Below are 12,682 nucleotides of genomic sequence, written 5' to 3' on the forward strand. Positions count from 1 at the left end.
GTTGGCTGAGTCAATACCCAGAGTATGCACTTTGCACAGAGCTGAAGATGCTTTGTAAAGCTCTCTGGCTGTGTGACTCTGTAAGGACTGAAATGAGTTGAGGTGCATCTCACAACATCCCAGCTTAGACTGACTGCTGTGGAGTCACAGCTTAGGGCTGTTTCAGCAAATAAACTCTTGTCAAAACGAGGGAGGATTCCAACTGTTGAATTATCGGTATATTTTCAATGGATTTTTTTTTTTTTTGCAGCTGCAGTGGTGCTTTTGTTCACAGAGGTCCTTGACACCCCAGTAACATTCTGTCTATCCTCAGCATTACTAGTAGGGCACTTAACTATGACAAATTATGAATTAATTTTCATTGATGGACTAATGTGGTCATGAAGCTCTCTACTAGACCTTTATTTATTCTCTTTTCATGGTATAATATATTCTTTGCTTCTTGGATCTGATTATGTTCTTTTGGATGTTAAATTCTCTTTGAACAATCTTATATAGGTTGATCTTACTCTTGTTTGGGGAAGGATTTTCTTCAGCATATCAAATCTGCAGTAATATCAGTGTTTGTTCTGCTTCTGACATAGCTGAAGAGAAATTGTTCCACTATTTTTCAGATCCTGAAAGATGTTTAATTGTTGTAATATAAGTTATGGAACTTTTACTTTTGTCTGTGACCTGCAAACCAGCATCAAGATAAGTGAAGAAAATACTCTTTATATATTATAGCTAAATTAATAATTTCCTAGATACAGTTTTCTTGCAGTGGTTAAAAGCCTTTTTTATAAAACTGCATATTATCTTCCAGGCCTGTAACTTTTGAATGGGGGGCTGTTATCACTGATGTAACTTTATACTGTAATAGAATAACACAATCACTTGGTTGTTAATTGCAGGCTGGCAAAAGAAAAAATTATGTATGAAAAAGAAGCAAAACAGCAAGAAGAAAAGATTGAAAAAATGAAAGCTGAAGCCTGCGATGATTATGGAATTAAGAAGCAGGTAAACTATCCTGAACTTGTTTTATAAAATTCTTATTTGTTTTCATTTAATTATAGTCATCTTTAGATAGTCTCCTGTACTTTTTGCTAGACTCACATTATATAGACTAAAATCTTGTCATGAAAAGCAGACGTAGAAATTTCTTTAAGGTGTTAAATTATAAGGATTATAGTTTATATATATCTGAATACATAAATTACTTACCTCTTTGTGTTAGGATGGCTGTTACTAACTGTGTGTGAACTCTTCCTCAGAAATACAAAGAACCTGTAGAAAATACATGATCTGGATGGATGTAGGTAAACCAAGTGCTTGCTGCTAATTGTAAACGTTACAGCAAAGTGAGAATGCCTGATAGTTAGTATGATGGGGGGAAACATTTCAGCTCTTGAACACACCAGTATCCTTTCAGTAAAATCAAAAACCTCGGAGGAAGAAAGCAGTGGGTATGCAGCTGTGGAGCTGCTGGGGTTTGTAGTGAAGTCATAGATTAGGAAGGGGCATGCTGTATTCAGTCTGCTCAAGAGTATGGTTTAGTGCCACTACTACAGTATGATTACACTTTTTCTTGGAAAATTTCCCACACAGACAGTAGCTGCAGACAGTCAGTACATACCCTTTTGGAAGAAAAACTGTCACATTTCCTGCTCAAGAGAAGAATGCTTGGGCTTGGAAGACCCAAGGTGTTTATTCTCTACAGAAGTGTGAATTGTCTGTGTTTCACTGTGGTCTTGGTATTCTTTCAACTAACTATGTTACCTTTTGAATATGTTTTTTTCCTCCAAGTATTTCCCAGATGCTTTGTCTCAAATCTTCACAGAAATCACAACTGTAAATTAAAATTATTTTCACTTATTAGTGAAACCTAATAACCATAACCTTCTGGCATCCTGTGTGTATTTTTAAACGGTGGAAGAATAAGTTAAACAGAATTCAAATACAGAATTAACAAAAGATAGGAGAAAGCCCTTTTAGGAAAAGCTAAATCAACTTCTTTTAGTAAATTAATATTTCACTTCATATGTCTATACCTTGTTTTAATTATGCAATGGGAATGAAATACAAATAAAGAATTTGTATACAAATAACAATTTGAATTTCTAGAGCAGAGCTGTCCTCTGCCTCACCAGACTGAGACTTGGAGTTCTACAAAATAGTAGCCTTTCTGAAGAGCTGGTGCTAACAAGAGCTAATGAATTCAATTCCTGTTTTTAGTGTTGCCCATTCATCAGATTATTTGACTGTGTCATGGTATTTCCACAGTGACATGCTATTTCCATTGACAGATATCAAGAAAGTCAAAAATAGCAATGGCTGTGAACTTCTGCTGAAATTGTTATATTCTACTTTAAGGTATTTTCAGAGACCAATGACAAAAGCCTTCACAAAAAACAGTCTTGATTTATTCAGAAATTGCCTGATCCACCTTGAAAGTCAGTTCCTCCAATGACATCTTCACTTCTTGTTTATTTAGTGCACTTTGCATTCTGGAAGTTGTTAATATTTTAGGTTATTAAAAATTTGGAGGCTTCAAAGACAGTTATGTAGTACCAGGAGAGTTTGCTCAGAACAGTATTTTGGATACAGTAAAGACTTTGAGATGTTTTTCAGAAAAAATATCTGTAGTTACACATTTTGAGAATTGCTTCTAGTTACTAATCTCTAAATTCTAGGGTGCATAACTCTTAAAATACAGTTGTATCTAGCCTTTATTTTGGGAATGAAAAGTAACATCTGGGTGATGGGAACAAATTCAGTCACTTGAGACTAGGAGAATAGTTTTAACTAATAGTTTAGCTGAGCTATTGGCTAAACCATGTGTGTGTGTGTATTTATGCATTTATATACACATAAATCAATTCAGAGTTCAGGGAGGAATTCTTAAAAAGCTTAAAAGCAATATTTTCTCTTGATGTAGTACTGTTTTCATTTAGCTTTCTAGTTACAATTCAGAACATACAGTTTTACATACAAAACTGAACGCGGAAAATTTAAAGTGTGTAATACTATTACTACCATTCCTTTAAAGTATGACGGGTCTGTAATGAGGGATCAATCCCTTCGTAGAACAATAGGATTTGGTTTGACTCAGTATTTTTCTCCTAACTCCTTACACAATGGGGCAACTCATGGTTCCAGTGAAGTCAAGTGTTCTCTAGCTGAGGCAGTGATTATCTGGGATGTTTGGCAATTGTTACATGCTAGCCCTCACCTGAACTGTCCTGAAAGAATTGTTTAATGAGGAGCAGGTTCAATACCAGAAAAACAAAAAAGGCAGTTTTCTTACAATGCTGGTAAATGCTGACCAAAATTGTAATTTGAAGATTCCATTGTAACATGCAAGAAGACTTTGTATTGGAAATAAATATTACAATACTTCTGATTTATCCCACCAGGTGCAAATTCTGCTTATAGTTTCTCTGGGTAGCAAGAAGTAGTGTAGTTCTACCTCCCTGCAGATTTTGTCTTAATGAAGTCTTAGCTTCTACACAGTTACAACAATTCTCAATATATGAAGACTTTCCACAGAACTTCATAATACTACTTTAATAGAAGATTTTCACATAGAATCATTCCAGTGCAGACTAATGATAGAAACCTCTAGCATTCTGTATTTTTGTGGTTGTTCATGTTCATATAAATAAGAACATAAATAATATATAAATAATATCATAAATAAATGTCCTCTCACAGCTCATGCTTTTATCTTGAGACTTGTGAGTGGGGGAGAAGCAAAGTATCCTACTCCATGTCTCTTCTCTCTGGGATTGTAGATATAATCTGGTGGTTTTGTTAACTGGCAACATTTTTACTGAAAAGTGGTAAATTTTCAGTTTTTTAGATGTAATTCTGCAGTGTCGAGTTAATTCTTGAGTAATGTAATTTCTAGATGAATTAAAAATCCAGTGGATTTAACACAGAATTTAACCTCTGCGTATCAGAAAGCACATAAAAGTACATCTTGCTAATACACAGGTTTTTTCAGATATTTCTGAAAACTGCAATATTTCTCTTGCGTTCAATTTCATTGAAAGAGTGCCTTCTGAAACAGCTAAAAAGACATGCATTTGGAAACTATTTACTATTTTGGAAAGTAATGTGAAGGATGGTGATTTGCTGCTGATCTTATTACTGGGGACTTCTTGCTGAAAGGAAGGTTGTAAGTCTAGAACTTCTTAAATGTCTGTTTAGCCTTGAAGAAATATTCTAGTTAGTTTAGCTGGCTTTTTACGTTTTTAGCTCTTTCCAACCCCCCCACCTGATTGGTTCAAAGTTTCATGCTTCTCACAGATTGAGTAAGATTAGATTAAATGTACAGTTTCACATTGGTCTCATTATCTGCATAATTAGTTTTTCTGCCCCTAAGAATAGATGAAATTTGTTTAATAGTATGAATTCTAGCTTAAGATGCTTGGTAAAGAGGCAGTGGAAATGCTAGTAAAGACCTAATGCTTCTCCTTATGTACTGTGACAGTATCCTTAACAAGCAATTTATTTTTTTTTACTGAAGAGCCAGCAACTTGGAATTCTCTGGACCAAGTGCAAGACCTAGTATTAAAGAGGCATTCAAACTTGAGGAAAGAAACCAAATTACGAAAAAGCATTACTGTCGTCGTCCTTTCGTCCTTCTGTTTTCCAAAGAGTGTTTGCCTTCTTATCTAAGCAGATATAAGTATCTTTTGGATTCCAGACTTCATCTTTCATGTCCTAAAGTGATCTGCTTTAGAAGAAATAGGATTAGATCTTACCTGAGAGGAGCTGCAAAGAAAAGTCATTTGAAAGACCATAGTATTACATCTAGAGGGTTTTCTCCTCCTCCATTAGTTTCTGTGCTAGAAGTGGTTTGTTGACACATGGCCATTTCTTGAAGCACTGTAGAAACAAAATAGTCTTCTCCAGTTTTTTTATTGAAGCTTTCCTTCAAGGTCCTTCAGGAGTCTTTTGATCAATACATTTGACAACTTGCCTACAGCAACTGTGCTGTTGTGTCTTGTATTTTTGGATAGTTCAAGCTTCTTTTGGGCCTGAAAGGAAATAGAACTCTTGAAATCGTTGTTTCCTACAATTCTTATATGCATCTGTGGGGTTTTTTTCTGTCCAGACTCACCGTAATGCAGTATGTTGTTGAGTTCCTGCCTTCCCTATGACCAGCTTCTTCCTACATTATCTGTGCTGTACTACTCCCTATATCCCTACACCACAATCCTGACCAAGCACATTGATATTACCAAGGCCCAGTGCCTTGATACTACTCCTGTTTACTGCTGAGATGAGAAGTACTGCAATGGTGTGGATTTAAGTTACAAATATGGATTAGCCAACCAGTAGCCTTACCATGATTATTTATTGTGTGCTACTAATCTTACATAGTGGGATACTAAATTTTGGGACCTTTGGTGTTTGTGAAACTTAGAAATTACTTTTTTTCTTTTAGATCCCTGTTTTTTCACTGGATATGTCTGTAATTAGTCAATGGATTCCAAGTTTTACACATTTTTTGAAGAAAAGTAGTTATACCAGTAGCACTTGTTTTAGTAAACAATTATCTGCATGTCTTTTCCTTATCTCTGCCATCTTTGAGTAGATCCATACTGTTAGGATTGTTTGTGCAACAGAAAACGAGCAGGTGATTATGTGACAGTATTTAAAAGCTAGATTATATATTCATTTTTGTGTATATAATTGATACATACATGATTCATTTACCTTTGTCATGGTTTTTAGCCCACCTCTTCTGTTCAGATCACCACTCTTGTCACGTGAAACAATACTGCCGTTATACCCTGTGACCCAGTAGTATATCCGGGTATCCTTCTAAGAGCAAGGAGAGGCTTATGGAGTTTGTTTGGGGGGTTTTTGTTTTGTGTTGGGGTTGACTGGTTTTTTGTTGTTATTGTTGTTTTCAAATTATTTGTGGATCTGCGTATCTCTAAATCTCTTGGTTAGATGTAAGTCAGTTGAGAAAAAAACCCAAATCAACATACTGTGCTTCTGTTTTTTGAAGCTGATATAACTGATATCTTTCCCTCCATTGTTACTATTACTATATTTTTAAAAGTTGTTAAATTGTTCTTATTTCAACCCACAAGGTTTTGCCTTTTCTTCCTGTTACGTTCTTCCCAGTAGGCTGGGGAGGGGGGAAGCAAGTGAGCTGTTGCCTGGTACTTGCTGGCTAGGATTAAACATTAGATCTTAGCTGGAGCTGGAATTGATGCGGTCTTGTCAATGGAATTTGAGTAGCTGCAGTGCACGTCACAGGGATGGAAATGGCAGCAGTGCCTGGCATTGTAGTTTGAGTGACTATCGTGCTTGTCACCCTTACAGTTCTGTCCAAAAGTTGGGCAGAATTTTGATAGAATTTGGAGAACAAACACTTTTAAGAATCCAGTCATAAAGCATATATAATTATTTGAACTTTTGACTTTACTATGTATATTTGTAAAAGTAAATAGTCTTATTTATTATCAGCATTACTTGAAAAGAAAGTGGTTTATGCAGAAGTTAAATAATGGCTCTACAAAATTCCTGTTCTAGTCTCCAGTTGATTGCACCTACTGAATTTAGTTCTAGGATTTATGATCCTTCTGGTTTTTATTCATCATTGCATAACCACTGGCACATATAAATAAAACTTGGGTCACTCTTTGGAAATCAGTCAAACATTCTTTGACTAGAATGAATTGGGTAGATTTGTTCATATCTTAGAGCAGGCAGGACTATACCTTACAGATTCTAGATTTACATGCCTTTCCAGGTTGCTTATCTACTGGCACATAGCAAATAAGTTACTAATTTTGTGTTACCTGCCAGCTTTATAACACACAGATATTTACTATCTGTGTGGTACAAGGAAGTACTTACTACATATTCTCACTCCTGTAGGTATTCTATTACACAGAGCAAAAGGCATCATTTCACATTTAGGGCACACCTCATTCTGTGGATGTTACATTGACCGATGAAAGTGTAAAATTAGAAACTAAAGTTTTTTCTCTCAAAACCAAATGGACTAAGTGACACTTAAAAATTTGGTGATAATATCTTACTGTATAAAGGCTTTCTGCATATATGAATGCATTCTTAGCTATGGCTTAACATGACCTTTGGTACAGCAGGACAATACAACATAGGTATGACAGAAAGAAAAAAGCCAGTTAAAGGGAAGGCTTTCTGTTGCAGGTTATCCTGAATGGAGATGTTTCATATCTAAATATGTAACAGATTTTAGTTTCTAAATAGATTTAACATTACTGACAACTCTGCACATCTTTTCTTCTCAGTGTTTGGTGTTCAGATCCAGAAATGCTTCATGAAATAAATGTTCCCTTTCTTAAAACTGATGTTGTTTTCTTTAGGAGGTGGCAGGACTTTCAGATTCAGTGGGGTGCCAGTTTAGTAATTTTGTTCAAAGTGCATGGTGAGAATAATCTTTCTCCTAAAATGAAGCACAAGGATATGTAATAACTTTTTATGCATGATAAGCATCAAAAATACGAGCCTGCTGGTCTTTGCTTTTCATTTTTCTTTACCTTTGTCTTTCAGTCAGAGCCTCCTGCAGTCTGCACACAATGTGATCAATAACTCAATAACTTTTTTCATGCAGTAATTATCTCTATGGGATATTATCTGAACATTCTTTTTCTTTATTACCCAAAAGATGCAGGAGATATTTATATAACCAGCTGATCCCCTTTTGGATGAAGCTGCCTCATGACAGCAGGAGAAAGTTTGCTTTAAATAGACTTTTTAACAAACGCTGAAAACCTTACTACTGTACTTTTTGCCGAAGAGAAAGATTATTCTAAATACTGTCTTGCACTTCATACTTGATATTCAGTTAAGCACAGAGTAAATGGAATGGAAATGTCCTGTAAATTAACAGAGTTTTAAGCAATTACACTAAGTAAGTGTCTTTTAAGAAAAGAAGCATATTCAGAAGATAGGTTGCAACTGCTCTGAAATTCCTAGATAATGACTAGATTGCTGATTCTTCAGAGTAAAACTTATCCTAAAAGATAATGTTTCTATATGGAATATATCCTAATTTCATTGGCTTCTGATTATCACAGATTGAGATCTTACAAGAATCACGAATGATGATTCCGGACTGCCAGCGCAGACTAGAAGTTGCACATGCAGAGCTTACTCAACTACTAGTGAGTATTGCATCACACCCCACCTGATCAAGAAGTGCTGCAGCTCCTAGGTGTGCTTGGATAAACAACTGCAGCAAATAAAAACTGGATTAAAGAATTAGTTTCTGTAGGTCCCAGGACCAGCATCCTATAAGATACCATTATTTTGCTTTAGATAATTGTCTTTGCAGACTTGGTCTTCAGTCTGTCGAGACTGTGTATGTTAGAAACCGTCTTTAATAAAATGTACACTCATCATACACTTACACCAGACTGTGAAAATGGACTCAGAACTCCTATGCTAGTTCCATCATCAGAAAAATCAGTTCACCCACTTTCGGTTTTATAGATAGGATAAATGTATATAATATGCTTGTAGGGAACTGAAATTGTCAAAATACTTTGGTTACTACTCTTACAATGCTATGGGCAAGTTAGAGGAGTCCTTGCTTGAGGATTGCTTAGTGTTTCATTAGGAAAGTGAGCTGTACTGCCCTGTTTTTTAAGATACAGATACCTTCAGGAACAGAGGGTGTTATACAAACAGATTCACTAAACCTATACTACATTTGGAGTACTTTTTTTAAAAGCTGTCTTCTCATCAGGAATTCAGCTACACATGTTGGTACACAATAAATGGTATTGAGAGAATATATTAAAATATACACCCTCAATGATGTCCCAGATATAGTGATGGCTAAAATAAAAATACTTTTTTAATGGAAAAGTTAAGGTGTCCTAATCTCAGGTAGTCTGCCTCTGTTTGCCAAAATAAATGCTCAGTACTTGGCAGGATTTAGGATTTTTTTGTTACTCAGCTAGTTGCTGAACAGTTAGTCTAAATTTCAGTGGCATGCAGAAATGGTGCTATTGATTCATTAGTATGTAAATTTAAAACAAGGAATGGGAGCAGTTACTGTTTTTATTAAGAATTTGGAAGTATTCACGTGTTGCTTTCTGTGCTTGGCTCACCTTCAATGTGTTTATTAAAATTTACTGTATCGTAGTATGTTTTTCAATTGTCGGTCTACTTAAGCATTTTTCTAAGAGTAGTTTTGGTCTGAAGTTTGTTCTTACTGCTCTCCTGGTTTTAAATATTGAACACCATCAAATAAAGGTGTGTATAGGTCAAATCCACTTGCACATGACAGCCATTATCTGGGACTTTGAGCAGGACAAAAGAATTCACCCTTTTTACCTGTTTTGCTTTGAGTAACATAGAATGTGTGTTTTCAAAAATTCCTCATTTCACAAAATAGTTTGGGTTGGAATGAACCTACAAAGATCATCTGTTCCAACTCCTTTGCACTGACCAGGAGCATCTTCAACTATATTAGAGCTTCAACTATGCTTATAGCCCCATCCAGCCTGATAGTATTTACATGGATGTGATACCTACCACCTTTCTGAGCAACCTGTCCCAGTTTTTCACTACCATCACTGTAAAAAAACTTCTTCATCTCTAGTCTGTATCTATTCTGTTTTAGTTTAAAACTGTCACCGCTTGTCCTGTCACAACAGACTCTACTAAAAAGTCTGTCCCTGTCTTTCTTGAAGGCCCCCATTAAGTACTGAAGGGCTTCTATGAGGGCTGCCCAGATCCTTTTCTTCTCCAGACTGAACAAACCAAAACAGCCTGTCCAGAAAGGGAGGTGCTCCAGTCCTGTGATCATCTTGGTGGCCTCCTCTGGGCTCACTCCAGGAGGTCCTTCCTGTGCAGGGTCCCCAGAGCTGATACAGCCCTGCAGTGGGGTCTCAGCAGAGCAGAGGGGCAGAATCCCCTCCCTGGCCCTGCTGCCCACGCTGCTCTGGATGCAGCCCAGGACACGTTTGGCTCTCTGGGCTGGGAGTGCCCATGGCTGGGTCATGTCCAGCCTCTCACCCAGCAGCACCCCCAAACCCCTCTGGGCAGGGCTGCTGTGATCTGTCCATCCCCCAGCCTGGGCTCAAACCAGGGCTGATACCAGGTACTGATGCAGGTGCAGCACCTTGCACATGGCCTTGATAAAACACATGAGATTTCCATGGACCCACTTCTCAGGCTTGTCCAGGTCCCTCTGGATGGCATCCGATCCCTCAGGTGCATCAGCTGAGCTATTCTGCTTGGTGTTATCTGCACATTTACAAATCTTACTTTCTTTGTCATTAATGAAGATATAAAATAACAGTGGTCACTGTACAGACCCCCAAAGGACACCACTGATCTCCATACAGACACTGAGTCATTGACCAGTTCTCTGGCTGTGGCCATCGAGCCAGTGCCTTATTGAGTGAATAGTCCACCCATCAAATCCACCTTTCCAATTTAGAGAGAAGGATGATTGAGGGACCATATAGCCCACAATGACAAGTCCCTTTTCACAGTCTTTAAGGAATTCACCTGACTGCCATGAAGTTTCAAATGTTGTGGAAAGGAGCATGGCAACTGCATCAGGCAATTCCCTCAGGACTCTGAGAAGCATCTTGTCAGGTCCAACAGACTTAGGCACACTCACATTCCTCAGGTTGTCATGAACCTGATCTTTACTTAGAGTGGGAGGGACTTTGCTCTCCCAGCCCTTGTTTTGTAGTCCAGCTACTTGAGAGGTGTAGGAGGAAGCTGCCAGCAAGACAAAAACATTGTTGAGTACCTCAGCCTTCTCCTTATTTGTTAGCAAGTTTTTTTAGCTTCTTAAATTTATTCCCACAACAGTTATTTTCAGAGTACTCAAAAATATTGTTTTTGATTACAGGAAAATGAAAAAGAATTGGAAGAAGCTGAAGAGTATAAAGAAGCACGTTCCATACTGGAGTCAGTGAAGCTGGAAGCCTAGCTATTTTCCAGTTCTTTCTTTATATGCATTAGCACGGGGTCCATTCCACAGTTTCATTTGACTATGGCTCTACTACTATTGTTGACTTGCTAAAGTTCCCTTTATGCAAACTGAGCTTTCTCTAACTGCAAGGTGCATCAGGTAAAGAATGTTCTGAAACATTTGTGTGTTCCATATTCAGGCAAAATAGGTATATTTGCAGTTCACCTCAACAAAAAGGAAAAAAAAAAAGGAAAAAAAACCCCCATTTTAAAGGAAGTGTAATAGTTGATATAGAGAATTTTAATCTGAACCATTCAGGCTAAGAAATAAAGTTTGACTATGTAAGGGACCAGTAAATACTTCTTAGAATGAAATAGCATTATAAAATGGTTTAGGTTGGAAAGGTTCCATCTAGTTCCAACCCCCTGACAGGGGTTTCAGAAGCACCTTACTACATTTGAAATAATTTCCAGCCATTACAGTACAAAAATCTGTACTGAAAGAGAAAGTAGACCTAATAATCCTTCCCAGTCACCTACATTTTTTCTACAGTGCAATTTTTCTGTAGTTTTATCAAGTATGTAGTCCTTGTTTATCTTTGAGTCCAGGACAAAAGCTGACTCCAGATCTTTCTCAATGTGCACGGCACTGAGTCGTAGAGCCCAATTCATACAACTTCCATGGATCAAAATTCTTTTACTTTTCAGGAAACAGAATTTAGCAGGTGATTAGTATATTGTGAGTTGCATCTGCTAATAAGAGTTCTGGGCTGAATGCTTTTCTTGAAAGCACTTTGGCCTAAGTGATATTTTTTTTAAACAAAGTTTAAACCACCGAACATGAAAGAGAGCTAATGGGTAAGGGAACAACACTCAGTCTGCCTGGTAGACCATTAAAACATTATGTACAAAAGCTATGGTTTTTTCCAAGTAGCTTATCTAAAGCAAATAGTATGTTCTGTTGATAAACAAGAAAGCTTTTTACATTAGTTTTTCTAGTTTCAAAGTGTTCTGGCATGTTTCTTAAAGGCAACACAAAGCACAGTGTACCTTTTGTGTGGTGCTAAATTGAATACTCAATAAAATTATTTGTTAATTTGCCTGAGTTTGAGTAAACTACTGTTTCAGTACTTACCTATATACCTTAAGCACATTTAGAGTAATGTCTGCTTCTCTATCACTCTTAAGCACTGCTCTGACAGATCAACACCAAAAGATTGCTGATTAAATCAGTCAGAATGATCTACTTTTGAAGTCACCCCACACCAGTACCACAGAGGCTAAGAGGTGAAACCTGTTTTGACAGCACAGTTCCATAAGAGAACATGCACAAAGTGGATCATGTGTCTCAGCTGACAGATTGCAGCACGAGTCTGCTTGCAGCCATTGAGTGCAGTGTGGTGAATAAATGCTGAGCTGAAGAGGAAGTGTAGGGAGATGCCAAGTCTGCTGAGCAGAGTTTAAAATAAAAACACACTTGTGGAAAACAAGCCCATAGTAAAATGATGTGCAAGAAATGCATATGAAAGCTAAACAGGTGTGACCTATAGTGGCTGAAGGCAAGTAGGATTTGTCATATGCCTTAAGCTGGCATTTAGAATGAAACCACATGGCCTTTAACTACAACATAAGCTCTGGGAAAAGTTTCTTGGTGCAATAGTTTCTAGGGTGAGTGGTTTCTCATGTTTTCTCAATATGTCTCTGTCCAAGCCATCTCCTAGCTCCCTACTACTGCTGTCATGAACCAAGGTGA

At 37.2% G+C, this 12,682-nt stretch overlaps 1 protein-coding gene across 10 annotated transcripts in view; it reads left to right on the forward strand.

The window, feature by feature from the left end:
* TBCA (tubulin folding cofactor A) overlaps positions 1 to 12,034 on the forward strand; it is a 26,573-nt gene extending 14,539 nt beyond the window's left edge. For 8 of the 10 annotated variants that reach the window (XM_015614881.2, XM_033520364.1, XM_015614878.1 and 5 more), the window contains 3 exons: positions 894 to 999; positions 8,070 to 8,156; positions 10,868 to 12,034. In XM_015614881.2, the coding sequence (XP_015470367.1) occupies positions 894 to 999; positions 8,070 to 8,156; positions 10,868 to 10,948 (274 nt within the window). In that variant the 3' untranslated portion in view covers positions 10,949 to 12,034. Of the gene's footprint in view, positions 1 to 634; positions 694 to 893; positions 1,000 to 2,285; positions 2,353 to 8,069; positions 8,157 to 10,867 lie in introns of those variants that run through there. The other 2 variants (XM_015614883.1, XM_033520366.1) reach the window with 2 other exon arrangements.
* The last annotated feature ends 648 nt before the right edge of the window (positions 12,035 to 12,682 follow it).

The sequence above is a fragment of the Parus major genome, chromosome Z (assembly GCF_001522545.3).
Source record: "Parus major isolate Abel chromosome Z, Parus_major1.1, whole genome shotgun sequence".
Lineage (NCBI taxonomy): Eukaryota > Metazoa > Chordata > Aves > Passeriformes > Paridae > Parus > Parus major.